Here is a 27,338-nt window from a genome sequence, read left to right as displayed (position 1 = left end):
AAGGAGGATCTGCTTCCTTCCATAAGGAAAGAGCCCTTGCACATTTAGAAACAAGACATAAAATATGCCCAGAAATAGAGCCAAAGGTAAAGAAAAAGAACAACAAAAAATTTAATTTTCTTATATAGCTGTGTTGTTCTAATGACAAACTGTTCCTTTTACGAGTTGAGCATATTCTGCTGGAATGGTAGGAGTTAGCAATACTTCTCCATAACTGAGACTATTCTATTATCTCTAGCTTTCAAAACATTTTTTGTTCTTTATTCTTAATTTTGAGTATTTTGAGTCTTTAAATAATAAGATCACTGACTTTCTCTTTTTTTTCCTCTTTTTTCCCCCCCATTTATTTTAAAAAGAACACTCATCCCCCAAAAGGTTTGAGCAGCAAATGTTCATTATTGCTACCTGGCCTTATCTGAAAATGTGCATAATTCGATATCAGGCTCAGCACTTTGATGTCTCACAGCAGTGCCAGCTGCAGCAGGGTGGCAAGGCTGGGACCCCGTTCAGCTCCTGGCCTCTTACAAACCCCCGAGACTGCAGCTCCTCTTCTCTTTCCTCTTCTCAGCTGTCAAACCTCTCCACTCCTGTGCAGGGCCCTCAGGAAGATGCTCTGGGTGCTCATCCTGTCCTGCATCTACGTGCAGCTCCTCCAGCCTCTCCCCTGATCTCATTACAGCTCTGGTTCTAGCAGTTGGGGATTTGTAATTTTTTTTTCGTTGTTGTTGCTGCTACTGCTGGTTTTCTGCATCACCACTCATTCTTATAATTAAAGTGACAGCTCTTGAACTGGTGTGTCAAAACAGCATGATGTAGTCAGGAAAGTACTGGGAAGATCATCTCTAATCAGACAGCAGTGATTCATGTTTCACTAGGTGAAGGTGAACCCCAGGTGCTGCCGGTGCCTGGAGAAGCTTCCCCCAGGACAGGGTGTTGGTAGCAGCCTGCACCCCTGGCCCCACTGCTGGGGGTCTGTGATGGAAACTGTCAGCACACGGTTTGTGTTTGTGTCAGGGCTGCAGCTGGACGACTGAACCTTAGCAAAGCTTCTCAGACTGATTTCCTAGAAGCTGTAAGGAAAAAGCAAAAACAGAGATGTAAAGAAAATTATTTTGGTCTGAAAATCAGTTGATATTTCCAGGTTGGCTGGAAATTCCTTGTTTCCAGAAGACCCAGCTCTGTTCCCTGGTCTCTTGGCATCACAAACCAGGTATGCCAGTCCCGAAGGAATCTCAGTGCAGAAATCTCCAGTGTGGGTGATGTTTGCAGCCCCAGGAATGTGCATCTCCCCTGTGGTGTGTGGGGCAAGAGGGGCACAGGGCTGGGCAAGCATCCTGAGAGCTTCTGACTCTGCTGCTCCTACTCCCAAGCTGAGTCTTGGTCGAGTTCTCACCCTTGCTCCTGCATTTTCTGCTCTGTGCTCTGCTGGCTCCAGCCCACGGGGCTGTAGATACCCCAGCACACGTATGTATCTATCTGTGTGTCATCTGTTTGTGTCAGCTGCCCTGTGGCTCCCTGACAGCTGCACATGAGAGGCCTTTAAATCAATCCTGCTCACAATGGCTGTTCTCCAGCATCCTGGTCTGTAGGGTACAAGCATCCTGGATTAATGGCAATATTTTTATATTGCCTTAAATAAACTTCCATTCTTGACCAGAGTGTTTCACTTCATTACAGGGGAATGTTAAATGCAGTATTTATCTGCAGAGCTATGCAATCTTACAATAACAACATTTGATGCTGCTTAGATTAAAAAGCTCTGGTTTCAAGGGCAGAAGGGATTTCTAGCTGGAAGGAACCAGCCCTTCTGTGCTCAGGTACCACATAGCAGGAACCTGAGCTTCCAGTTCATTTTCCAGGACAGTTTCTAATGCTGAACTGACCTTTGGGAGAAGATCACTGGTGCTGGCCCAGCAGGCACCTCCTGTGCTGCTCCTGCTTCTGAGACAATTCCTCTCCATGCTAGGGACAGAGTCTTTGATTTCAGACTTGTGACCTGGGCTGAGAAAGAGGAGTGAGTGGGGTGTGCAGCTCTGTGCACGTGTGCTGCCCTGTGAAGGTCACTGAATTGGGGGGTGGTCCTCAGGTGCAGCAGCTGGGACAGTGCAGTGGCTCCAGGAGCAGCTTTGGGCAGCCTGGGTGCTGCCAGGATGGAGGTGAACATACAGGACACACTTGTGAATTGCTCAAAGACCTCAGAGGGTGGGAGAGGGAAGAAAAGGGGGTGGCAAGGATGCCTTTTCTCCCATGCTCTCATACAGTGGAAAGCTGATGACTGGGAGCTATTGAAATGCTTATAATTGTCTCATTAGAGACAGAAAATGTAATTAAAAGGGATAGCAATCTCTCTGCAAATTCCAAACATTGCAGTCTATCTTTGAAAGCAATTTTGGCTATTAGCACAGGTGGTAAAGTCCCAGCACTTGAACCCAATCTAATTGCTGTGTCAAACCACTAAGGAGAAAAAGTGGGCTCCCTTCCAGATGCCAGCAGACACATCTGCTGCGTGGGGAGGGGGCACGGGCAGCCCAGGAGGGAGCCCCTGGGGGTGGGCACCCCAAGGAAGAGCAGAGGGCTCTGTCTGTGCCGGGGCTCTGCAGGAGCAGCCCCAGCAGGGGCTGTGCTGGGCGTGAGCAGCTCAGCCAGGCTCTCCAGGCAGCAGCCAAACCACTCACACATTTTCCAGGCTTTGCTTACACGTTGAAGTTTCAATTCCTCATCCCGGGAAAAAGAGCATTCCTTAAGTTTGTCAGCAAAGCTGAGATGTGTGTGACGGGCCAGCTGGGCAGAGGCTCCCACTCTCACTGCCAGTGCCCCTTCCCTCTGCAGCCACAGGAGAGCTTGGGCTGGGCCCTTCTGTGCAGAGCCAGGGGCGTTCATCCAGGGCTGCAGGGGCAGCCAGGGCAGGTGCACTAGCTCAGAGCTTTTGGTGTCTTCATGACTTTCAGAAAGGCCTTCAATTCTCCAGAGCCTTACAGAGATTACAAGAAAATTAGTTTTGTATTTCTCTGACATGAGAAATATTTGACTGGAATATTTGGCATGTGAAGCTTGACTTCAACACCTCATTTCCTTTGAGAGAAAATCTACAAAACCCTGCTCTCTTGCTCTCTCGTTGAGCTCCATGTATTGCTTTTCTTCTGGGACCAAAAAGAGGAAAAAAGTCTTCCTGGGTCTTCCTTAGCCCATGAAAAATGGAGCTGTAAGAATTACTGGGGTGAAAGCAGCCAGGTCCCCTGGCCCGTGGTCTCTGCTGGGAGAGTGTCCCTGATCCCACCAGCCCTTGTGCCTCTCACCTGCAGCTCCAGCAGCCCCCTCCTGCTGCTCCTCTGCCAGGTGGGGTCCAGAAACCCTGAAAACCAGGAGTAAAGCAGGAGGGCTGGTGGAAGGGACATCTTGTGGTAGCTGGGAGTTCACCTGTGTCTGCTCGGCCTCTAAGACCTCCTGTCCCAGCTTTGCAGCCTGGAGAGTGCTGAAGGAGATGGAAAGGAAGCGATCCACAAGGAAAGTAAACCAGCTGATTTTTTGTTTCATTTCCCAAGAAATAAGAGAAGATTCTTGCAGCTAATGAATTATTTCTGAAAACACTAGTATGAGCTGCAGGCAACATTAGCTTCAAGTTTCCCAATGAGCAAGAATCACTTATGTACCATTTTAAAATTCTAATGTATTTTCATTTGCTGTAGCTCAACTCTAACATGACTGGAGGTCTGGAAAGAGGCCAGAAGAAGTTGCCATGTTTCCAACAGATTACTGTCTCCCCAGATGAAGCAGTGGAAAGCAGTTCCTGGATCCTATTGAAGCCTGGGGCTACCAATTATCTCAGCAGAGAGGCTCCAGAGCCCTTTGTTAGCTGGGGATGGGCCATTTCAACTAAGCAGAAAAATGGGTCGTGTCAGAGGTTAAATAGCTCTGCTGCTGCTTAAAACCAGGGTTGCTCTGGACTTCAGAGGCACTGGGGTTTCTGCCTCCTTTTCAAAGAAATCCTATGGCAAATCTGGAGGCAAAACCCAGCCAGGAATGGGGACTGGAATGCAGTGACCCTCCAGCACACGATCCCCCTGTCCCGGGGTCTGAGGTCCCACCTCCCTCCCAGGGCTGAGGCTGGGGCACAGGGAGGAGGGAAGGTGCTGCTCTGGCAGTCTCCAGGGCTGGTGGCTTGCCATGGCACTGCTCAGTGACTGAGGGATGTATCATCTGAGAGAAAAAGAGGAACAGATGGTAGAGGGAGTTACAGTGGGAGGAAAACCCAATTAGAAGTCCCAGCATGGTTTGTGTTGGGGATATGGATCTTATACCTTAAGTAACAGCCAGGAAAGGAGAGATACCAGGCTTTGTCACCCATGCTGGAGAAAATTCTCGTTCCAGGCAGAGAATGATATGAAAAAAAACTTTGGTAAATCTTCTGGGAGATTCTTCTCTGAAGGAAGAGTGAGGGAGACACACAACAGGACAGACGGACTTAATGTGTCTGGTGTGTGGGCTCAGTATTCCAGCAGAGGTTTTTTAACTTCCCCCTCCTGGAAGAAGGTTTAATAGTTAAAACAGCAGCCTGAGATTTGGAAGTCTGGGGAATATCCCAGATATTCCCAGGGAATATCCCCAGCCCCTCCTGGCGTAAGTACCTTGGCATCAGTCTTGGAGGGGGTCACTTGCACCCTGTTTTGGCCATCCAGAATTAATTAATTTTCAGAAGCAGAGAGCATTCCACAACCTGGACTTGGGCAGTGGCACCTCTCAGCCTCAGCTGCTGTAAAATCCCTCATTGCCAAGACAGATGTGCAGGTGAGGCTGTGCAGGTGAACTGTCCCTGGGAGGGCAAGGATCAGGGTACCTGTTCTGGAAGCAGGATGAGGAACAGGGACTGGGTAAGAAAGAGTGAGAGATTTCTGGTTTTATTCCCTAATAAAAGGGCTACAGAATGAAATAAAACCAATAATTCCTGTGTAACACAAGATATGGGAGGATTAATATAGTTTTGCTCATTATTTCTCACTCTGTTTTCCATTAAATTATATTTCTACCTGGTGCCACACTCCTAATTACCTTGCTGAATACCCCATGTAGGTCTCAGATCACTGACTAATGTCGATAAGTTATTCCTGTGAAGCAGGTGTGTGTTTTGTGAGGGGTTTTGCAGAGCTCAGGCATTCCCAGCCTCACAGCTAATGACCACGTCAGCCTAGAACCTCACAGGAGCAGCCCTGGGGAAGGACTGCCTGTCCTCAAGGCTTTCTGTTCTCTGCAGAGCAGTCCTAGAAATGCTGTTTGCTGAGTTTATTCTGGAATTTATGAGAGTGTCAGTTGCACAAACTTTTCCTCATGTAGGCATATATTAATAAAGCTGCAACACAGTATGGGGTCTGACTGACCTGGAAATCCTCTTTAAATACCTCAGTGTCTATAAAATCTTCCTGCAGCTCGGGTTATGGCCCAGCACATCCCATCTCAGCTTCCACCCATCCACCCTGACACCAGAATAGCAAAAGTATTTAGTTGGGAAACAGGCACTCACAAAAACCTTCCTTCACTTTCTCTTCATTTCTGTTACGTAAATTCTGTATTTCCTGGAATAGAGGCTCTGAACTGCTGAACTCAGTCTGAAAGCAACCCAGAAAACAAGCTCATTTACATTAATAAGAAATCAACTGTTCCTTTTTGCTGGATTCCCAGGGGAGCAGCTGGTGGTCTGCTTTTTCCATGCAGCCATTCTCCTCCACACTGAAATGCCTCAGAAGTATTTGTTTGTCTGAAAATGTTACTGGAAACCAAAATAACTGATGTGAAAAACAAACACAGAAAGCCATGGATTGTTCTGGTCAATTAGACCTTTGGAAAGCGGTGAAATACTTTGTATATTTATTTGATAGCTGTGTTCAAGCCTCATGGCTCTTAATCTACACTTTCTCATGCCTGGATCAATCTTCATCTTTCAGGACAGTGCTAAAAGCTGCATCACTGTGTGGCTCATTTTAAGACTAATCATCATCAAGGCATGAAAACAGCATTTTACATTATGTAATTTTGGGTTTGCACATAGACCAATTCATTTTAGCTTCAATTATTACTGACCATGTCTGCTTGCATTAGAAAAATGGTACTGGGTATAGCAATGTGTAAACTTTTTTTTTTTAAATTTAAATCTATTTTCTATTGTTTTATATATCTATAGATAGGTATCTATAAAACAAATAGATAGATAAATAAATGTATATAGATACAAATAAAAGGATAAAATTCTAAAAAATTCTATTAGCAACATGGGTTAATTGTTTAATTATATAAAGATTAAAGTCAATGATGCAGTGTTGCACATATTTGGTTTTATTTTTCAGGACTCAGGTTAATTCTCTGTACTTGTGTTTCCAGCCAGAAACCACAAACTTTCATTGCAGTGACGCATTAGCCTCAGCTTGTGCCTGGATGGTTGAAAATGATACTCTGGGGCAAAGTTACCTCTAAATGCTCTTGCTTGCTGAATAATAATGATGTTGCATCTCTTAGTAGCCCAATTTCCTCACAGAAAGTGGGAAGGAAGGTAACTAAGTAGAAAGAGGCCGTATGGAAGAATCTAATTCATATTTTATAAATCCCTTGTAAATTATTTATATTATTACTTTCTCTTCTGAAATGATCAAAATGTATTGAAAAGCTGACTCTTTGTTCATGTTTATCTGTGCTGAAATGCCCAAAGATCCTCTCTGGGTCTGGTTCCCCAGGATGATGTCAGGTGGGAGTGGAAGCATCCCTGGGAGGGCAGGGACATCCCCGGAGGGCTGTGCTGCTCTTCCAGCCCAGCTTCCAGCACTGCATGCCCAGCTGAGCTCTGGAAAAACTCTGCTGGGTTTACTGAAGCAAGGATTAGAAATAGCTCAGTGCCCGTGGCCCCAGCAGGGCCTGGGGCTGCTGGGACTCAGAGCCCTGTCCTGGGCGTGCCCTCCCTCGCCAGAGGGTTTGTTTGGTCACCCTTGGGGTCACCCTTGGGGTCACCCTTGGGGTCACCCTTGGGGCTGTTGGCTGCCTCCTGCTCGGTGTGAGGCAGCACCACCTTGCTCTGGGTGCTCAAATAACAGATACTGTGGGTTTGTAGGTGCTTTAGAGGGCGGTGTGCTTCCTAGCTCAACCTAAGTAAGAACAATCACAGGAAAATGCATTCAGGTGGTGAGGAAGGCTGGTGAGGTTATTTCTGATGGAGCCAGAGAGAACAGGTGCCTGAGGATGTGGGCGGGAGCAGCACGAGAGGAGTGACATTTTTGGCCAGTACATGTGACCACGAAACAGAGCAATAAAGGCTTTAGATTTTTCCATTCCTTTTTATTTATTTCTGTAGGCTGTAGTAAGGGACCATTGCTTTAAAACCCTTAGACATTTGGACATATTTTACAAGACAGAACAGTTTCTGAATGTCACACATTGATCACAGTTTCATACTATTACATGCATATAAAGACACGGATTTTTTTAATAATTTGTTTTACAGAAACAACTGGAGAGGTCAATAAACTTCAACAAAGAATGACTAAATCAAAGTTACAAAAAATGTAAGACTCTAAGTACACTAGTATATGGCTAATGTTGCTGTAATCACCCCAAAGTGCCAGGGCATTGAAACATTTCTTAAAAGGGAAGAAAACATCTGCTGGTGCATTGGACCAACATAACTGAGTGAATTCCAATGTAGCCCAATGAAGAGATTGTGCAAGGCATGCAGGATGTGCTGGGCACGAGCACTGCCCCTCCTCACAGCCCCTGAGCTGGGCTCCCACTGATTCCCCATCGCCCACATTCAACAATAACTGTGCCAGGCCAGGGAGAACCCGGCCCCAGACTGCCCTTCCCGGGGCACAGGCAGCTTCACTTTCCAGCTATAAAAGCAATTCCATCTAAACGTACCAGCAGAGACACAGGAAACAGATTTTCCAGTTTTTATTTGCCATTAAGTATCACTTTCTTCCTCAGCTTTCCTGTGGCAGTGAGGCCGGGTGCCTGTGGCTGCCCTTTGGGGTGTCCCGGGCAGCCTCTGCCAGCTCCTGGGACTGGGGGCCTGGGCTGGCCCCAGGGGACCAGCGCTGAGCAGCACCGAGGCTGACCCTTCCTCCCTGTTCCAAAGTGCCTCACTGGCCTGAGCAGAGAGCAGGAGTCTGCTGCAGGAACCGGGGCTGTGTTGTTTGATGCTAATCTAGTTGGAAAGCGAGTTTGGTCGTAGCTGTGGCTGGCCTTTCTGAGTGCAGTATCATGGCTTTAAAATTCGAAGTAAAATGGAGATGCTGCTCCCCCACCCTCCCCCCAAACACAGCAGTGGGGAATGGTTCAATGCAAAAAAGATCTTCTACACTGACCACCAAAAAGCCAGAGTGGGGAAAGAAAACGTTCCTCACAAGGCAACGAAACTGACATAAACAAAATAAATCCAGGGGCTGTGGGAGCCAGCGTGTGGTGAACAGTATGTGGAGGCAGTAAAACGTAACAGGAAGAAGAGTCATAAATGGCAGAGCTCCTAAATGAAAATACAGAGTAGAGAAGAACGGATGAATATTCTTAAATGCAGATTACCAAGAGGACCAGGGGCTGTGCCACAATTCAAGTGGCCCATGGCCCATCTCTGTCAGTGCCCCCAGCTCCAGCGAGGGCTGAGGGCAGAGCGCTGTCCTGGGGCTGGGGTCCTGCTGGAGGCACAGACACCCGCCAGCCTGGGAGCCACTCCGGCTTCAGCCCGGGGAGCGAGCTGCCAGGGAGGGATGCTCAGCCACGCCTGGAGTCACTGCCACCCTCCTGCCCGAGGGATTCCCCTCCCAGGCTCTCACGGACCTGCCCCTGCCTCCCACTCCCTCACCGCTGGTTTCCAAGGAGGTGCTGTGGGCAGACACCTCCAGCCCTCAGGCCATACAAAGCTATTAATGCTCCATTAGCTTTTAGAGACATGGGGCCAAATTCTTTACTGATCTAAAGGGGGCACAGCTCCATTGGCCTCAGTGGGCTTTAACTTACAGCAGCAAATAATTTGGCATTTCATATAAATTTGGCTCCCTGGCTTTCATGAGGCTCTAGTTTTGAGGGGTCTTTGCATGGGGTTCAGCCTTATTATTAATTTTTGAAGGTAGTGTCATGGCAGTCTTGGAAAGACCTCTTTAAAAATAAAGGTTAATCCTTGTTCAGTCCTACAGAGCTTCAACAGTATTACTTCTAGTTAAAAGGAAGAAGGAAGGTTTTGCTTTCTCTTCTAAACCTCCAAGACTGAAAACTTCTTGTGCAATGAAGCCAGATTCAAGCAAAGCAAAATTTGGAGTAGTATTTACAGATATGAACACTTGTGGCACCCAACCATTGGTGTCAAAGGACACTTCTTGTGGCTTAGGTAACACCAGCAACGAACGGGATACACACCCTGGATGCAGAATTTCCATTCTCCTAAGGATCCCTTTGCCTGGCCGAGACAAAGTTTCAGTGCAAGAGCCTAAATGTGATCAGCATGGGGTGTGAGATGCAGCTGGAAAATAAACACCTCTTCTTCAAAGGGCTGGGTGGTGTTTGTCCTGTCCTGGCGTGGGAGGGCAAAGTGAAGAGTGCTCTGACGAGAAGCTTTCTGTGGTTTTATTGGCTGTGCTCTAACAAACTTGCTGACATGCAAGGTGCCTTTTGAGGGGATTAATGTCATTGCTGACAATAGATATGGCAGCCTGTTGTATTAATTGTTTCCTAGGAAAGAAAAATCCCACTCAACTTTAATACCTTCATTTGAGAACAGGCCTTGCTGATAGTCACATGCTAAACTGGGGCTACTGGTTATTCCTTTCATTTGAGGGATGCTTTCTGAAACACACACCCTTCCAAATTACACCTGGTTCAGGTTTATTGGCTATTACAGCTGACGTGTAAGAAAAGCTCACAAACAAACAAAAGGAAATGGAACCAAAACTCCATCTTTGGCCAAAGCTTGGTCACTGACCAAACTGCTGGGCTGAATCAGAAGGAAATGTCTGTGCAGAGCTAGAGTGGCTCTGAAGCTCTTCATCCTGCTGGACTTCAGCAGGCCATGAGATAGCTTCAGGATGAGCATTTATCTCATGGGCTTTTCACTAAATTTCTCTGAACATAGCTGTGAGTTCAGCTACAAAGAGCAAAGAATCATCGTTACATAAGCAGGAATATGGACAGATTTTACCATAATTAATAAAAATCTGGTTCCTTTCTGAATGTTTATGTTTCTCATTCCTCCACAATTTTTTTTCATTTCCTGATTTTCTCTGGGACCAAAAATAAAAATTCCAAAACCCAGGGGGAAATGAAAGTCTGGACACTTCTGTTTTAATCCAGGAAAAACTTCTCTGAAGGTGCCTGAGCATTGTCAGGTCACTGCCTTGAGTAAGAGCCTAGATTTTGATGTTTATCCCAACTCCATCATGTCACTATTAGGACAATTAGATTCAAAACCTTTCTCTTCTTTCTGATCTCAGCTTAATCGAAGTAAATCTGGAGAAACTGCAGCCAGGGGTGTTGGGTGACCTTTCCTGAGCTGTCACCAAGGGCAGTCTGGCCTGCTCCACCTTTCTCAGCAGGAACATCTCAGTTCCCACAGCCAGTCCCTGGTTAAAGTACCACAAACAGGAAAATACGAAAACATGACAACATCAGACAAACCCCATGACCCTTCACAGATGCACTTCCAGGAGGAATGTTGCAGGTGTTCATCAGAAAAAAAGAAAATAACAACAACAAAAAGGTTGGGGGATCAGCTGTGTAAATGAACACTGAGAGAACATCTAATATATTATTCTGTAATACAAAAAGAAGAAATCTGACTTGATTGCCCTATTATAAATTTGCTAAAAATACAGTTATATATTTATATTTTATATATATTTATATATATATATAATTTTTTTAATCTGAACAGAAAAATAGACTACTCTGGAATGCATGAAAGTCACATGACTTTTCCATACATCAGATACTTATAGAGCCAACACAATGGCAAGCAGGAGGTACAGAGGTGAGTAGAACATCTGTACTTTATTCAAGAACTGTCCAAAGCCATATTCTCCCCAAGTGGGTGATCCAAATGCCTTGTTCTGTGCAGAAGGGCTGGGGAGGGGCTGACCCGAGCCCGGGGAAGCTCTGGTGGCCCGTGCCCACAGGCAGGGAATGCCTCACTGCCTTCCTCGCCCGGCTGCTTCTCTCAGGGGCTGCTCTGGGTGAGGAGCTCTCGGGAGCTCACCAGCAGGGAGAACGGGGCTTTGCAAACCTTGTCTTCGTGATGAGTTTTACATAACCTCGTTATTTACTATAAACTGTACCGGTCATGATTCTGTCAAGACATAAATATACAGTAGGTACAAATATTAACAATACATTACAATTTTACAGAAGAGAATACTGTTTTCCTTAGAAATGTGTTTCTTATTAGCTGCAAGGGAAGAAAAGGCTACAGTTATCACAGCCATAGTTGCCAACAACCTGACGGCCTCAGATGTTTCTCATGGCTCACCCAGGCAGATGTTCCCGACACACGCCGTGTTCAGGAGGGGAATGTGCGTTCCATGGCTTTCTTTTCCTCTCTCTTGCCTTTTTTTTTTCCTTTCTTCTACCTTTTTTTGACTCTCAAACTGTTGAGAAAAATGTGGATTTCACAGGAGACTCTTTTGTTTTGGGTTGGGATTTTTTTCCGTAAGTGTGCTTAGGTGAAGTTTTTAAGAAAAGGCACTGAGAAATCTACTGCAAAGTCACTGCTTTTTTCCTCTGTTCAAGGCTAAAACTCAAATAATCTTTAGCCTCCTGGTTAAGAAAACTGCACCCTCTCCTTCCACATATCTATATATATATATATATATATCTATAGATATACATATATATGTGAGTGTGTGTGTGTGTGTGTGTTTTCTATATATATATTTGTAGGTATGTGTTAAAAGTGATGTTGATGGCATAAGACACAAGCAAGTGCAGACATCACACGTCCAGAGAGAGTCCTTGCAGGTGTGATGTCTCCTGCAGCAGCAGGTGAGGCTCTGCCAGCTTGCTTGCTACTTGGTGCACAGTAAATCTGCAGACCTGAATGCCAAACATCAGAGATTAAACCACCCCCTTTAGCTCGGTGCAAGAGATGTTGCCTGTTTTCCCCAACCACTATGAACTTTGGGAAACATGTACCAAACAAACAAAAATTAAATTGTCCTTCTAGGACCTATAGGATTTGTGAGCACTATGTTTTCCAAGCACTGCCTTTCCTTTGCAATGAGTACAGATTTAGTCTACCACGGCTTTAGGTTAGAGTAGATTTCCCAGTGCTTACATCATATATATGTGTATTATGCACACACACACATATATAGATACGTACTTCATATTCAGACTTTATTTCATTAAAATAAATTAAACATACTTCCTTTTTAATTGGGCACAAAATGAGAGCTACATCTTTGTACACAAATAAGAGAGAAATGCTCTTCAAGCATATTATATGCTCAATTTTAAATTATTTGCTTTCTATAAGAAATCTATAGGACTTTGGCTATTGAGACTTAAAAGGAAGATTTTTTTAAATGATACTTTTGAATTTGACTTTCAAAAGTTACTCAGTAAAATGCTACTTTAAAGGTAGGACTAAATAGATGACATAAGGTGCGTGTCATGAGCGATCACGCAAGGCAGACAGAGGGCCTTTGGTTACAAGGAGAGTTGCACCAGTTGACTGTCAGATAAAAAATGATAGAATTGTTGATTTATACATTTTTGTCAGTGCCATCTATAAACCAAATACATCAATTTGGATGAGAGTGTGGTAAATACTACACTATATGGCTATATTTAAATACGTTCACTTTCGTGACATGTAAAATATGACTTTTTTTCCACATGAAAGCATCAGCTCTAAAAATATTTAACTTGGAAATCACTATTACTTTATTTAAAAAAAAATCCCTGATTTTTCTTCTTTTTACATTTGTGCTGATGGCAGACATGACTGATCACTGAAACACAGAGATTATATTATGACTGTTCTCTTTAAGATTTCTTGTTGCCGCTCTGTGGCCTCAGAAAGCCGCAGAATAAATCAGTATTTAAAGCTTATCTGCTGGAAAGTTACTTTTCACTTTTTCGCGACGACTCAATCTCAGCCAGTATCTCAGCAACACATCGGTTCCTCTAAGTACACTTGGATTTCCACGGCCGAGCCCTGCCTGCCCGGCGGAGCGGGCTCGGGGGAGGGAGCGGGAGGGAGCTCAAACCCTGCCGGGCTCTGCTCACTCCTGCCGGGACAGCCCGGGCACAGCTCCCATCCTCCGGGACAGGGCACAGCTCCCATCCTCCGGGACAGGGCACAGCTCCCATCCTGCAGGAACAGGGCACAGCTCCCACCCTGCAGGAACAGGGCACAGCTCCCATCCTCCGGGACAGGGCACAGTTCCCACCCTGCAGGAACAGGGCACAGCTCCCATCCTGCAGGAACAGGGCACAGCTCCCACCCTGCAGGGACAGGGCAGTGCTCAGCTCTCCCTGCAGGGACAGGGCACAGCTCCCATCCTCCGGGACAGGGCACAGCTCCCACCCTGCAGGGACAGGGCACAGCTCCCCTCTCCCTGCAGGGACAGGGCACAGCTCCCATCCTCCGGGACAGGGCACAGCTCCCCTCTCCCTGCAGGAACAGGGCACAGCTCCCATCCTCCGGGACAGGGCACAGCTCCCCTCTCCCTGCAGGGACAGGGCACAGCTCCCATCCTCCAGGACACCCCGAGCAGTGCTCCCACCCTCGGGACAGCCCGGGCACAGCTCCCACCCTCCGGGACAGCCCGGGCTGTGCTCCCATCCTGCCGGGACAGGGCTGTGCTCCCATCCTGCAGGACAGCCCGGGCTGTGCTCCCACCCTCCGGGACAGCGCGGGGCTCCGAGCGCTCCCCCGGCCGTCCCCGTCCGGCCGAGCACAGCGCAGCCGCCGCTGCGCCGCGGGCTCAGCTCCGGGCAGAGCCATCCTCACAGCCCGCCTGGCTCCTGAACAGAAATGTGCTTATTGCTTTTGTCCGTACATGCTGCATTCACGATTTCGGGTTACAGACGGTGCTGCACGGCCGGGACGGACACGCGGCTACATTCAGGACTAACCAACACTTGATTTTCACAACAGGAAGGAACGAAATGCAGCGGACTCGAGTGGCTTCGGGGGTCTCCCTCCCACGCGTGCCCCTCTGCTCGCACGTCCCGTGCCTCGGCTCACGCCGGACCCGCTGCCTCGGGTCAGCTCAGGAAACGCTCAGGAGTCATTTACAACTGAGTTTTACAGTAGGAACAGAGAACAACATCAAAGGTTACCATCACAGTTATCACAGGACGAGTTGTGACTTGCTACAGGCTTGTAACAAATCACAGTCACAACAAGAGGCACAAATTAAAGTAGTGCTTGTTTAAAGTGCTTGATTGTTACACTCTGCTATCCTACTCCAGCATTGCAACAACGACAACAAAAAGTCAACATAAAGTGCTTTTCCCCCCAACCCCAAGATTAAAAACCAAAGACAAATTATTTCCTACGCAATTTGACATAACTTTATTGAAACAATAATATTTTAAAAACCTAGGCTGGTGGCTGCTAGTTCTGTTCACTTAAAATGGTCAGATCTCTTTTTTTTTTTCCTTTCCTCTTTATCTTCTTGTTTCATTTAAAAATGACTGGATGTTACTAAAACGTCAGGCCTGTTTCTCCTGCCTCTCGCAGCTGCTTCGTGCCACGGCCCTGCAGGAGCCTCTCCCGGCGAGAGGGAGCACAGCCAGGCCTGGGACGGGTCGCTAACGAATCCCTCTTTTTGCATATTTATGTAACACTTGCATATCTTTCACTGCGCTGCTTGGGCGCAAAAAGCATCGGACCAACCTGCTCCTCTCCCGGCCGGGGCCCGGCAGTGCTCGGCACGGCTCATCCTGGCTGGGCACGGCTCATCCCGGCTGGCACGGCTCCTCCCGGGTGGGCACGGCTCCTCCCGGGTGGGCAGGGCTCATCCCGGGCTGGGCACGGCTCATCCCGGGCGGGCTCGGCTGCTCCTCCCGGGCTGGCACGGTTCCTCCCGGGCTGGCACGGCTCATCCCGGGCGGGCACGGCTCGGCCCCGGTGAGCCCGGGCGGGCTCGGCTGCGCCGCCTCGGGGTCTCCTGCTTCTGCATGGCTCCTGCGCCTTCCCGGGCCACGCCTGGCCCCGGGGCAGCTACCGGCTTCTAGCAGAGGGCAAGTGCCAGTCTCACTGCGTCCTAGGGCATGTTTGGAGTCAGATACAAGTGGTGCAACTCACCCTGCTAATATTTCAAAAGAAAATATCGGGTCCTACAGGATATCAGATTGTAAAACACACAAAGAGCATTTTCAGAATTGGTTTCTCTAGACCGTTAATTGTTTCGAATGCTTTTCGCTTGGATTTTCCAATAATGCAAGTGTTCCCTGCTACCTTTAAACATAATATCCATCAGAGAAAGCTGTAGGTGGGGAACCGCTGCCCTGAAGCAGTGAGCATTGTGTTTTTGAAAGCTTTATACCAACCCCAGCAATTTATTCCAGAGTTCAAATCTGGCTGCCTTGGCATCCTTTATGGAACTAATGCAAATCAGATGTTAATATTTCCAAAAGGAGCTCTAGCGTTCAAGGGGAATGGATGGATATTTGGTCACATTGGCTTCACTGGACAACATGAAAGGAGATCAATGTGTGATCATGATTTGCAATCATTTTTTGGACTGATGTGGGCAATGTCTTTAGAGTTGTTTCAGAGAAGGACATTTTCACAAACCCACACTGGACCTCCCCCAGACTTTTAGAAACAGGTGGCTTGTTTCAGCCAAGTTCATGCCATGCAGAAGCTCTTTTGTTTGTGTCGACTGTGAAGATATTCCTTTAAACTCTCAGTAAGTTCTTTCAGACCCCACCTCAGATGCTTTGATCATGTGTGTTAGCATGTCCTCCGCTGCCTGGTAATACATGGACTTCTGGGGAAATGTGATTTTCTAGTCTGACAGTTTCCTGATTGCCCTGGGTTCTTCCAGTGATACCTTCCATAGAGTAAATGCAGTTCTGCCCTATCAGCTTAGGGGAGGTGGGCAAAGCAGCAGCTTCTAGATGGTTCTTCTCTGTTCTATAAACATGGTCCTTTTGCTTTAGATAGCCACTGCTTGCAACATTGTACTTGGGACTCACATTTCCAGGAGGGCTTGAATCGTACATCAGCTGACCTTCATCATCAGTGTCAGCATCGATGTATTTGTGTATCCCAGCATCGTGGAAGTTGAAAGCTATGGCTGCCTGGGACTCCGGTGACTTTGGGGGCGTTCTTGCACTCGCAGTTGTGTAGATGGAGGTTTCTGGGCTCATGAGAGACCTGTCAGAGAGTAAGGAAGTGTCTGTGGCAGCAGCAGCAGCGCCCCGGCTCTTGAGAGGGTCTGGATATGTTCTCAGTACACTTGATGCTGGTACTAATGTGCTGGTGTCCTCTTCCATGAAGTTGACTTTCAGAGATCTTAGTTTTAAAGGGTTACTGGCCTTTATGGAGCTTTTGGGACTTTCAATGAAGAAAGCGGAGCGGTGGCTGCTTTCAGAGCTTGGGTTCATTTCCACGTACCTGGCAGCGCTGGCCTCCGGCCGGCTCTGCTCCTGGATGACGCTGATGCTGCCCTTGCAGGGCAGGGCAGTGAGCGGGCTGTGCGGGAACCGCGCGGGGTCGGGGAACTCGGCGGCGCAGCTGATGAAGCTGTCGATGCTGGACATGCTCCTCATGTCCACGATCCCGTCCGTGCGAGTGGCCAGCAGCGGCACCATGGGGCCGGGAAGGGTTTCCATTTCTAGCTCTTCCTTCTGCTTTCCAGCTTGGCTGGAGTCTTTAGTGATAAGGTTTGGCTGGGACTGAGTCTTTGCCATTTTGTTGTACATGTCCTCGAGCTGTTGGACATTCAGGTGTTGGGGACTTGAGGATGACCTGGCTTTTTCTGGAGATCCTTGTTCCTTAGTTTCAAAAGATTTACTAGAACTAGTTTCAGAGAGTGTTCTCTTGGTCCATTTCCATTTGCTTGGAGATAAATGATTGTCCTGAACTTTATCCTTTTTGGCTATGCTTTCTCCATTCTTTTCAACCACAATGTCCATGAGTTCTATGCTACGGGCAAATGCATCCTTCATGTTCATGGAAACAATACTGCCATTTCTTTTTGCTCTTTCAAGAGCTTCCCTGCGCTTAATGGCTTTCTCCTGCCGCTTCTGCTCTTTGTAAAACTCTGAGAAGTTATTGACAATAATTGGGATGGGAAGAGCTATCACCAGCACACCAGCAATGCAGCACAGTCCTCCTACTATTTTACCCAAAAGAGTTTTGGGGTAAATGTCTCCATAGCCTACTGTTGTCATGGTGATTGTTGCCCACCAGAAAGAAGCTGGGATGCTCTTGAATTTTGTATCATCCTCATCCTTTTCTGCAAAAAACACTAAACTGGAGAAGATCATAATGCCCATAGCCAGAAACAAGATGAGTAATCCAAGTTCATTGTAACTCCTCCTCAGTGTAAAGCCCAAGGACTGTAAACCCGTTGAGTGCCGGGCGAGTTTCAGAATCCGGAGTATCCTCATAATCCGAAATATTTGGACCACTCTTCGTACATTTTGGAACTGCAGTACACTTTTATTGGATTCTGTGAGGAAGATAGTAACATAGTAGGGTAAGATGGCCAGCAAATCTATAGCATTCAGCGGGCCTTTGAAAAACTTCCATTTCTTAGGGGAGGAGAGGAAGCGCAGGAGGTATTCCATTGTGAACCACGCAATGCACACCGCTTCCACGTGGGCCAGCTGGGGGTTATCCGTGGTCTGCCCAAATTCATCCACACCTTGTAGCTCAGGAAGTGTATTAAGGGACAAGGCAATTGTAGATAGTACAATAAACATGATGGAAATGATTGCCAAAATCTGGAAAGGAAAGAGAAAACAGTGAGTTAATCTCAGAGTACACGACGCTGTCTCTTGCTGCCGTTAGCACATGGCTGTATTTTCACTCACACGTTGCAAGACCCATTTTGCTCAGTACACAGAAGTTGGATAACCAATGCATCCTGAGCTGAGTTTATTTTGGAAGCAGTTTTAGTTATGGCAGTGGCATACTTCGACTCCTGTGCTTCCATCTCTGAGCAGTCAAGGAGCACGTCAGGAACAGGAGGATGCCAGGAGGGCTGTGAAGCAGCAGGAGCTTTTGATTAACTACTAATTAGGTGCCCAACAAGGCCCATCTGGACAACAAACTCTGAAATTTAAGCAAGAAGGAATGCAATTGTGAATACATGATTTGATCAGAGTGATGTCCTCCATTTAATGAATGGTTACTGCTGTAATTTGGGGTGCTGATGGCTAATTACAGAGACGTGTGTACAATTCTACTACATAAGCATACAAATAATACACTCTTGTTTAATGACTCATCTCTAATTCGATTCTTGACGGTTGTGAAAAACATGAAAACTTCACCAAGCTTTCTAAGCCATTTTGAGTTTTTTGGAGGAGAGAGCAAGAATCTGAGCAAACCAAATTGGACAACGCTGAGACAGCCAAGGCAGGGCAGGTCCAGTCACTGGGGGCCTCACTCATCTCAAACTCAAGAGAATAAAATGTAAATCAAGTGTGTCATGGTGAAGTGTGGGGAAATTTAGATGTTAATTACTTCTTCATGGTGGCTTGTTTCAAAAGACCCTCTCCTGGAGACCAGGCACTACCCCTGAGAAGCAGAGAGCCTGATTTGCTTTCCTAGAGGCTCTTTTGGTGGTTTTGCTGTCACTTCTTTGTTTACAACCCACCATTTCTGAAGGTGTTTGGGATATTTGCAATGGTAATTTCAATTAGTTTTGCTTGGCTTTATCTGTGCCCACTATACACAGAAGGGCTTATTTGTAGGCTTAGATGTGTGTACCTGTTGGGTTTTATCTCCTTCACTTTCAGTGTAAATATTAACACTCCATCTTTATGCAGTGAATGGCATCCAGCAGCAGTAATTGGTGTCAAACCTTCTGTTTCCTTTGATATACCTTCCTGCTTTGAAGATCAAGGCAATGCCAGATTAATATAAATAAATAAACTGGGAGATCTAAGGGTAAAATTTGATTTTGGTTTAGGAGATTTAGCCACAAAGCTAAGCAATAAACAGACATTTATCATTTCTCCCACAAGCTGCAGCAAGATGTCACTTGTGCTCCCAAGACACAGATTTTCCCCCTTACTCATCTACTGCAACCACATCTTTGGGAATCTTCTTAGGCTAAGAAAAACTTCTAAATGTGAGTTGACTGTCCTCAGTTATTCCAGACTTTTCACTTGGAAAGTACATGAAATTGAGATGGACTATCTCCAGCAGGGTTTAGAAGATCCTTCTCCTTCTGTAAGAGGTACCTTGTCCTGGTAGCATCCACCATCCACTAAAAGCCACCCACAGAGCAGTTGTGCACAGAAAACTGGATCCAGCTGCTGCTGTCAGGCTTTAGCACTGTTCAGTTGCACAGGGCTCTGTCCCAAAGTATTTACAGTCTGGGATTTCAGATTATAGAAATCACCATCTGTCTCTCTAATAAGGTTTCCCATCTTGGCTGTACTGAACCTCTAGCTTGGCAGCTCTTGTATTTTCCACTGTCAGTAACGAGAGACAGAAAGCTGGAGGGAAGACGTTTACACTCCCAGGGAGGCCTCCAGGGATGTTCTGCATCACAGCAGCCTTTTCATTCCATTCCTGCCCTTTCCTCCTGCCTCTACTCTTCCAGGCTCACCTCTCTTTAACAAGAAAAGCCAACAGGACTGATTTTGACTCGAGCAGAAACAATCCCTGTGCAGTGCATGAGGCTCCAGCTCTTACAAAACTGGAAGTCTTTCTTCCAGTCACTGCAAAAAAGCACCTGTGGTCCCTGTTCCAGAGCACTGACCCCAAATCTCGCATTTCAGGAAAAAACTTCTCCTCCACTAAATCAGCTGTTTCACAAAGGTTTTGGTGGAGTGAATCCCTGGATTGCTGCTATGGTTCCCTTGTGGAAGCTAAATAACCCAAGAACAGGCAGGGCAGAGTTTTGGATTAATTTAAAGCAGTTGCCTCAAAGTGATTAGCATGATTGTACATACACACTGGTTATTACACATGCAAATGAGACAAGCAAGCTGATTTTGGGAGCAAGTGTAGCCAGTTTGTGCAACTGCTGTTTCCTGAGGCAAGACGGATGTGCCATGCTGGCAAGCCTTTCATCCCCACCTCCTCCAAAATCCCCCCCAAATGCCCCTCCACCTCCACCTTTCAGGAATAACCAGCTGCCCTGGGCCTGATCCTGCTTGCTGGGAGAGAGTGGCCCCAGAGGTTCCTCCTTTGTGATGGCAAGGTCTGTGCTCCTCCTGGGGAGAGGACAGGGAGCTGCTCAGGAGCTTCCCTCTCTCCTTGCAGGAGCAGCCTGTGCTCACCCGCAGGTGGCACAGGGAGTTCCAGGCAGCAGGGACCAACCCAGCACTGAGCTTTGGTGATATTTATTGCTTGGTTGTTTTCTTTGCTCTGCTAAAAACCCCAACAGAGATAAAGGCATAAGACAGGAGACTTTCAAGGCCATTAAAATTTATGAGAACTGGCTGTCCCAATCCCATAGATGGCTCTAAAATCTCAGGGTAAGCATCTGAGATCTCTCTGCTCGTGGCAACGTGCCCTATACTTTTTCTGTCTTCATACTCGGTAATGAAGCTGATATAGCAAGGAGAAGGGGTGGTGTGTGGGAGAGAGTAGGAGGGTGTTTGAATATAGATTCGATATTCTTGGAAATACGATGAGGAAATTGTTATGTAATCAAGAAGTTCAATAATGGTTTTGTCTAATGTGCTTTTTTAGCTCCACCAAGGCCTGCAGAATAAATCTGGCACCAGGACCAGGTTTCATTCATATGCTCCATTTACCAAGGGATTTTTCCTGCAGCCCCTCTGCTTTCCCAAGCTGCAATACACTTTGAGTCAGACTGTCCAGCTCCATCCTGCCACGCCTATGCCAGCCTCTGTCTGCCCAGGCTCTGAGAAACAGAGCACAGTGTATTTTGAGCAATATCCCACGTGCTGCACAGTGCAGAAACAGATGGAGAGTTCCTTAGTCTCCTCCCTACTTGATTCTGCACAGGAATAACATCTCCTGCTCACAGCAGCTATACATGTCTGCGGTATTTATTGACAGGGGCTTGTTTTAGGAAACATCTCTTCACTAGAAAATGCCTAATTATTCACAAACTGAAAGAGTTTGCAGAACACAGTCACTTCTGATGTCAAGATTCTGACCTCTGGGCTTGCAGGATGTCTTTTTTAGGAAATGCTGAAGCCATAATGAAAGGTAACACCTGCTTCTTGCATCATGGCAAGCTGAGGCCAAAGGGGGGCTATGGTTGCAAGGGAAGTACAGAGAACCTTTAATCCGCTTTTTCCACGTGGAAGGATGTTAGGATGTAAGACCTTGGATCTCCAAACCCCTTAAGTCCTGCTGGTTCCTGCTCAGGGTTTTCCCTGACCTGGCACTTTCCATGTCCCCACGGGGTCCCTGGGAGCCCTGTGCTCTGGAGGGGCCCTGCACACACAGCTCAGCTCCCCGGGCACACCATGCAAACCCCTGCTCTGCTCTGCAGGCACTGCTGCACAGCACAACATCCGCAAAACCAGAGGCACGATAAAGTCACTTGTGTTTTGCTTTGGAAACATATGAGATCTTCATCGTGACATTTGCCTGGAAAAGCCAAGATTGAGTAATGTTTAATTATTTTATTTTATTGTAGCTGTAATAAGTTTATCTGATGAGAGAGTAAGTCTATTTAGTTTAAAAGAGGGTACTTCTGCTGATTCTACGTCAATGCTTTGTTTGCCCACAGACACCAGAGAGCTGCAGCTTCGGCTGCTGCTGACTAAGGTACAGTGGGCAGAGTCGCCTTCAGGCAGAGCTGGCTGTAAACTCTTCAATACTCTTAAGAACATGTTTAGTTGTCAGGGAGCTATCAAACCCCATTAAATGATAAAAGTGTCAGTCTTCTTTCAGAGCACAGCCCAGATGTAAATGGTGCGCTGGAGAAGAAAATTATAGATGAATGAATACACTGAAAAGGCAAACTGGAAAAACATACACTGCCTTTAGACACCAGCACAGTGACAGTTCTTGGGAGAGGATGAGAGGGAAGCATCTGTCCTATTTCTGCTGCTGCTAGCATGGGGGAAGCCAAAAAAAGAAAACAAATGAATGGCACATGGAAGCTGAAGTTTCCCGTTTTTCTCCTGGCCGTGCCTCGTGCCCAGGATGCTGCGATCCCAGCGAGCAGCACTGCGGGGAGACATGCACCCCAGAGCCCTGGTCAGAGCAGGAGCCCTCCCTGCCCTCCGCTCGCAGCCCCGGGCTGGCTCCCCTGCCTCCCTCCTGAGCTCCCCGCCCCGCTCAGCCTCCCCGTGCATCTGCCGGGCACCCAAGCACACAGAGGTCTGGACTCGGGAAAAGCAAAACAATACAGCGGAAAAATGCAGAAAAAAAAAAAAAAAAAAAGCCTGCCTTCCAGCTCAGCACTGGCGAGAGCTTGAGAACAGCTCTCAAGATGCCTTCGGGATTTTACCCTGCACCAGGCGGAGACAACGCTCGTGATCGACTCCCACCACGCGGAGCAGTCTGCTCAGCCTCAGACACTATTTACAGGAGATGCTGAGCTCCCAGTGTTGCTGTTTGCAGGAGTAGTTGTGGGAGGGTTTTTTTTTAATGGTTAAATTCAATCAGGAATATGCCAAGATAGCATGAAATCAGCTAAATGTAATTAAGCAAAAACTATTAGCTTGATTGCTAAACCAGTCTTCCTCTCATGAATATGCATGAGAATAATTGGTATTAATTCTTTTCAAATCTGAGGCACATTAGTCCTGCATATTATAGTGTAGAGTTTTTTGGAAGACTAAACCAGTTCCACTGCTGCTTTCTCACCAAAAGGCATAATTAGTCTTGCTGCAGGGAGATTTACCGAGTCATTGATACCATCCTGAGCTGCCACATAGAGAGGAAATTAGAACAGAGCTCAAGTCATGTTTTGCCTGCAAAAAACAATGACCTGTTTAACATTTCTTCCAGAAATGTGTTAGGAAAAGAGGCAAATCCATTTACCAGCATCAGCCACACTAATGGCATGGTGAAAAGACAGGGAAGCCTGCAGGAACAGTAAATCCCTGTGGACAGAAAGGCAGGAGCAATATCCTCTCCTGCTGAATGATACCAGCACGGGCCTGCCAGCTGGGTGCCCAGGTGTGCAGTGCCCAGGTGTGCAGTGCCCAGGTGAGCAGTGCCCAGATGCCCAGGTGTGCAGTGCCCAGGTGTGCAGTGCCCAGGTGTCCCCCGGCTGTTCCCGGGCTGGCTTCATCTCCCTGCAGCTGCTGCTGCCCCTGGGCTGCTCCTGCAGGTTCTGGGGGCCTCTCCACTGGGTTTCAGTTAAAATAACTGCATTATTTTAACTGATGCTGGGAATGAGGGCACACAATTCAGGTTCTCAAGCTGTCCAAGGCTGTGCCCCAGGGTTTGCCTGGACTCAGCCTGATCCAGGAGGAGCTTTGGTGGCACCTCTGGCACGGATGGGAAATCCCCAGGCCCACACAAGGGATTACAGCTGTTACCCTTGCAGTGCCCTGCAAAGAAATATAATATAGTATATTACGTTAATATATTATATTGTCATAATATATATTATAATATTAACATTCTTCTTTTTTTTTTCAAAAGAGACTTATGAAGCTTCTGCAGGTGGTGGGAAACAGACTTGCAGGATCACTCCAAGCTCTCAGCACCTTCCCAGCTCTTAGTTCTTTATTCTGCTAAAACCTTTTGCTTTCTTGTCAGCTTCTCAGCTCTCCCCCATGCCCACACCCCTCCTCCTGTCTGCAGGCAGACCTTGTGTCAGACAAAGGACTTTGATGCAGGGACACGTCCACACAGGAGTCCCCCTTCCCAAGGCAGGGCTCCCAAGGCTTTTCTCTGGAGCAGAGCATGGAACCCTCGCTGACAGCTCTGGCACAAAGTGATTGAAGTGTTTTAATCTCAAGCACAGATGGTTCTTCCCTTTATAAGCACCAAACACTGGATTAGATGTCACATATTTAATAAATAGCAACAACTGTATACAAACTGTTTACAAAAGCTGCTAAAAACTAATCCTTGGCAACAAATCACTCATATTAGCATGGGGCCATAGCAAGTGGTAAGTAGAGCCAGTGGACAGCAAATCTGCGTGAACATAAAAGGCAGCTCTACATCAGCAGTTCAATAAGAGAGTTTGATCTTGCCTCACTATGAGAGTTTTGATGCATTCTTGCTATAAATATAGAGGATGAAACAGAACTGTGAAGATGTGTACTTGGTTCTTTGTTGGGGCACTTTTTCTTCTTCCTTCCTTTTCTTTTCTTTTCTTTTCTTTTCTTTTCTTTTCTTTTCTTTTTTGTTTGTTTATTATTGTGTTTCTTTTGAGGTTTTTTTAAACTCAGTTTGAGCTCAGAAAATGCTCAAACTCTTTGAAGTGTTTGCTGGCAGTCTGGGAATACTCACTCCACGCTTGCTGACTTCTGGACGTGGACAGGAGAACAAACCTTTCCAAAGCTCAGGGGACAAACACCAGCTTGGGCAGCCTTGGCTCTCCCACGGCTCTGCCAGCCTTTCCTGCATCCCTGCAGCCCTGCACAGCCCGGGCAGCAGCAGCAGCTGCCTCTCCCAGGGCAGCCCCTTCTGCTCTCACCCCCTGAAAGTCATTTACAGAGGGAAAAGAGACATAAAGCCCCATGGCCACTTTGATAGGGAGCAGAGCTGGGGTTTGTTTTGCCTCTTGGAGGGGTTGGGCTGTTTGATTATTAGTGGTTGGCTTCCTGGTATTTTGTACTTTCCCCTAACAAAAGTCACCTGGCACTGGAAAATGCAGGTGTGTGCCTTCTAGTGAAGGGATTGCAGAGAGGGGAGGGGGAGAGAAAGGTTTCCTGTAAGAGGCAGCTGAACAGTGCCAGGTGGTATATCTGATTTTAATCCAAGAGAATAGCAAAAAGCAGCATTGAAGATTAAGGGAAATTATACACCTCACTGGCTTTCAGTGCATTTTTCAGTTACTTTTTTTTTTTTTTTAAATTCAGAGTTTCTGTGTTAATACAGGATGGTGCCACACTGTACACTGGGTGGTAGAAATTAATCTTGTCATGAATGTACTTCTCTGAAGGGCTGAGCTTCCTGAGCCCTTAATTTGAGCTAATTGGACTGGCTCATTATCATAGCAGCAGATATAGGAACAGCCAAGTTGAACCTTTCTGTAACTTGCAGGCAGTATCCAGCATCTCTCACCTGTGACAGTCACCTGCCACCTGTGGGACTGGGCTGGTGGGAAGCTGCTCAGCACGGTTGGAAATGAGCACAGGCTGAGCCAGCACAGGGAGAATCCCACTGCTGAGGGGGCAAAGCAAGCCCAGTCCAAGCTGGGAGTTGTTTAAAGAAGGCAAAGTAATAAGGGAAAAGACACTCACCAGAAAGAAGTTTGTAAGAATTATCCAGGGATCTAGAACAACCTTTGCACGGGCGCAGCCTGGCGCAGGCGGGGATGAGCATCCCTGGCAGCTGAGGGCTCTCTCTCCATGTGCTGCACGGAATGAGCTGGCAGCTCCCAGGGCAGTCCTGAGCAGCCACACTGCTCAGAGCAGCTAATGGCTAATGGCTTTCCTTTATTCCTTGGAAAGCAAAACGAGTCCGAAGGGCAGTGGCACAGGGGCCACGTGTCCCAATTAAGCTGCTGCAGGTTGTGTCCATCTGCTCCCTCCTGCATCCCCCTGCCCCACGGGGCACAAAGCCTGGCTGTTCCCATGGCCACTCTCCCCAGGGAAAGAAAGAGGAAGGGAAAAATGTGCTGCTTTCTATTTATGAATGTCCTGCCTTCCCTGCAGCCAGCCAGAAGGGTCTGACTTCTTTTCATTCTCTCTCTTTCCCATTTCTCTGTCAATTGGTTGCTCACTGCCAGAGGGCATTATTGGCTTCAAAAGCTTCATTTTCTCGTTCCTGAGCTGCTCATCTTCTCCTGGCTCATTGCTGTTACTGGAGGTCAGACCCAAGCCCCAGAGTCTTTAGGCTGTTTGGGATTTGACCTTGAGAGCTTCTTTTGCTCACCCCACCACATGAAACAATCCTTTGATCATTGCAGGCACGTACTTTAAAAATATATAATCCAGTGGGCAGAGATTATTTAATTCTATCAGTGGCGAGTGGAAATAGCTGGAACCAAAGCACTCCCAGGCAGGTTTAAAGAACAGCAGTGCCTGGGGGCACCCCTGCTCTCTGTGGTGCTGGGGCCTGTGGCACACACCAAAAACTTGCTCCACTTCTGTAAATGAGCAGCAATTGTGCCCCGGTCCCAGCTTTCCCTGTGCTGAAATTCAAGGGTTGCAAGATGCAATTGTGTCAGTTACATGAAAACCCATCCCCTTCTACAGCTCTAGGCTTTGCTCCAAAATCCAGCTAAACCACAAACCTACTAAAGATCCCAGTTACAAAGGGAGGGATAATGAAGACACAAAGGAAGAAAATCAGTGGCAGAGCTGTGCTCCTGGATTGTTTCAGTACTCCACGGGAGAGCACTGAGCTCCTGACAATTTACCTTTCAAACCTCTCAAATAAAACAACTCTTGCAAATTGCCAAAACATTATCAACACAAGCAGCAACAAGCAGCAGGGTGGCTCTGTGCGGCGGCAGGGAGGCTGCTCTCCCCAGCTGCCAGGAGCAGCAGCTGAGGCCCTGCGGGCTGCGTGGGCAGGGGGCACGGATGGGGGACCCCTCCCTGGCCACTGCACCCCACGAGTGGGACCCCACCAGTGCCACTCACACCCTGGGTGTGCCAGGCTGCAGCCCGAGCAGAACTCGCTCACTCAGAGGATTTCCAAAGGCTGGAATGCAGGGGCAATGGGCGTCCTCTCAGTGCCACCTCTGCACAACCTCCCCTCCCTGCACCAAACAGTAATTCCCAGAGGAACGAGCCTGGAACCAGCGTGGGGCCATGCTCAGCCCTGGGAAAGGCAGCCTGGAAGAAGGCCCTGGAGTGCCTCTTGCAGGGCTCATCTTTCCCTTCCAAGACTTCTCCCTCCAGGTTTGGATGCTCAGCAGAATCCCACTTGGATCTTGTACCCCCTTCCAAACTTGCTGTTTGCAGAAAACAATTGCAGTCAATTTCCTTTTATGTGAATATGGTGGAAGATGTAAAAGAAATGGGAACTTTGGAGGGCATTGGACAGTTTCTCACACAAGAAGATAAGTGTTATTGTTAAAAAAAGTTACTTTGTAGAAAAAAAGTAACAATCACCA

At 47.2% G+C, this 27,338-nt stretch overlaps 1 protein-coding gene across 3 annotated transcripts in view; it reads right to left on the bottom strand.

Moving 5' to 3' along the window:
• Window positions 1-12,326: 12,326 nt before the first annotated feature.
• KCNB1 (potassium voltage-gated channel subfamily B member 1) overlaps window positions 12,327-27,338 on the bottom strand; it is a 99,698-nt gene continuing 84,686 nt past the window's right edge. For 2 of the 3 annotated variants that reach the window (XM_064392000.1, XM_064391999.1), the window contains exon 3: window positions 12,327-17,925. In XM_064392000.1, the coding sequence (XP_064248070.1) occupies window positions 15,904-17,925 (2,022 nt within the window). In that variant the 3' untranslated portion in view covers window positions 12,327-15,903. The remainder of the gene's footprint in view (window positions 17,926-27,338) is intronic. The other variant, XR_010348564.1, reaches the window with a different exon arrangement.

Source organism: Passer domesticus, chromosome 16 (assembly GCF_036417665.1).
Source record: "Passer domesticus isolate bPasDom1 chromosome 16, bPasDom1.hap1, whole genome shotgun sequence".
NCBI classification, from domain to species: domain Eukaryota; kingdom Metazoa; phylum Chordata; class Aves; order Passeriformes; family Passeridae; genus Passer; species Passer domesticus.
The sequence above is the reverse complement of the archived record's forward strand: the minus strand, read 5'-3'. Positions and strand labels throughout refer to the sequence as shown.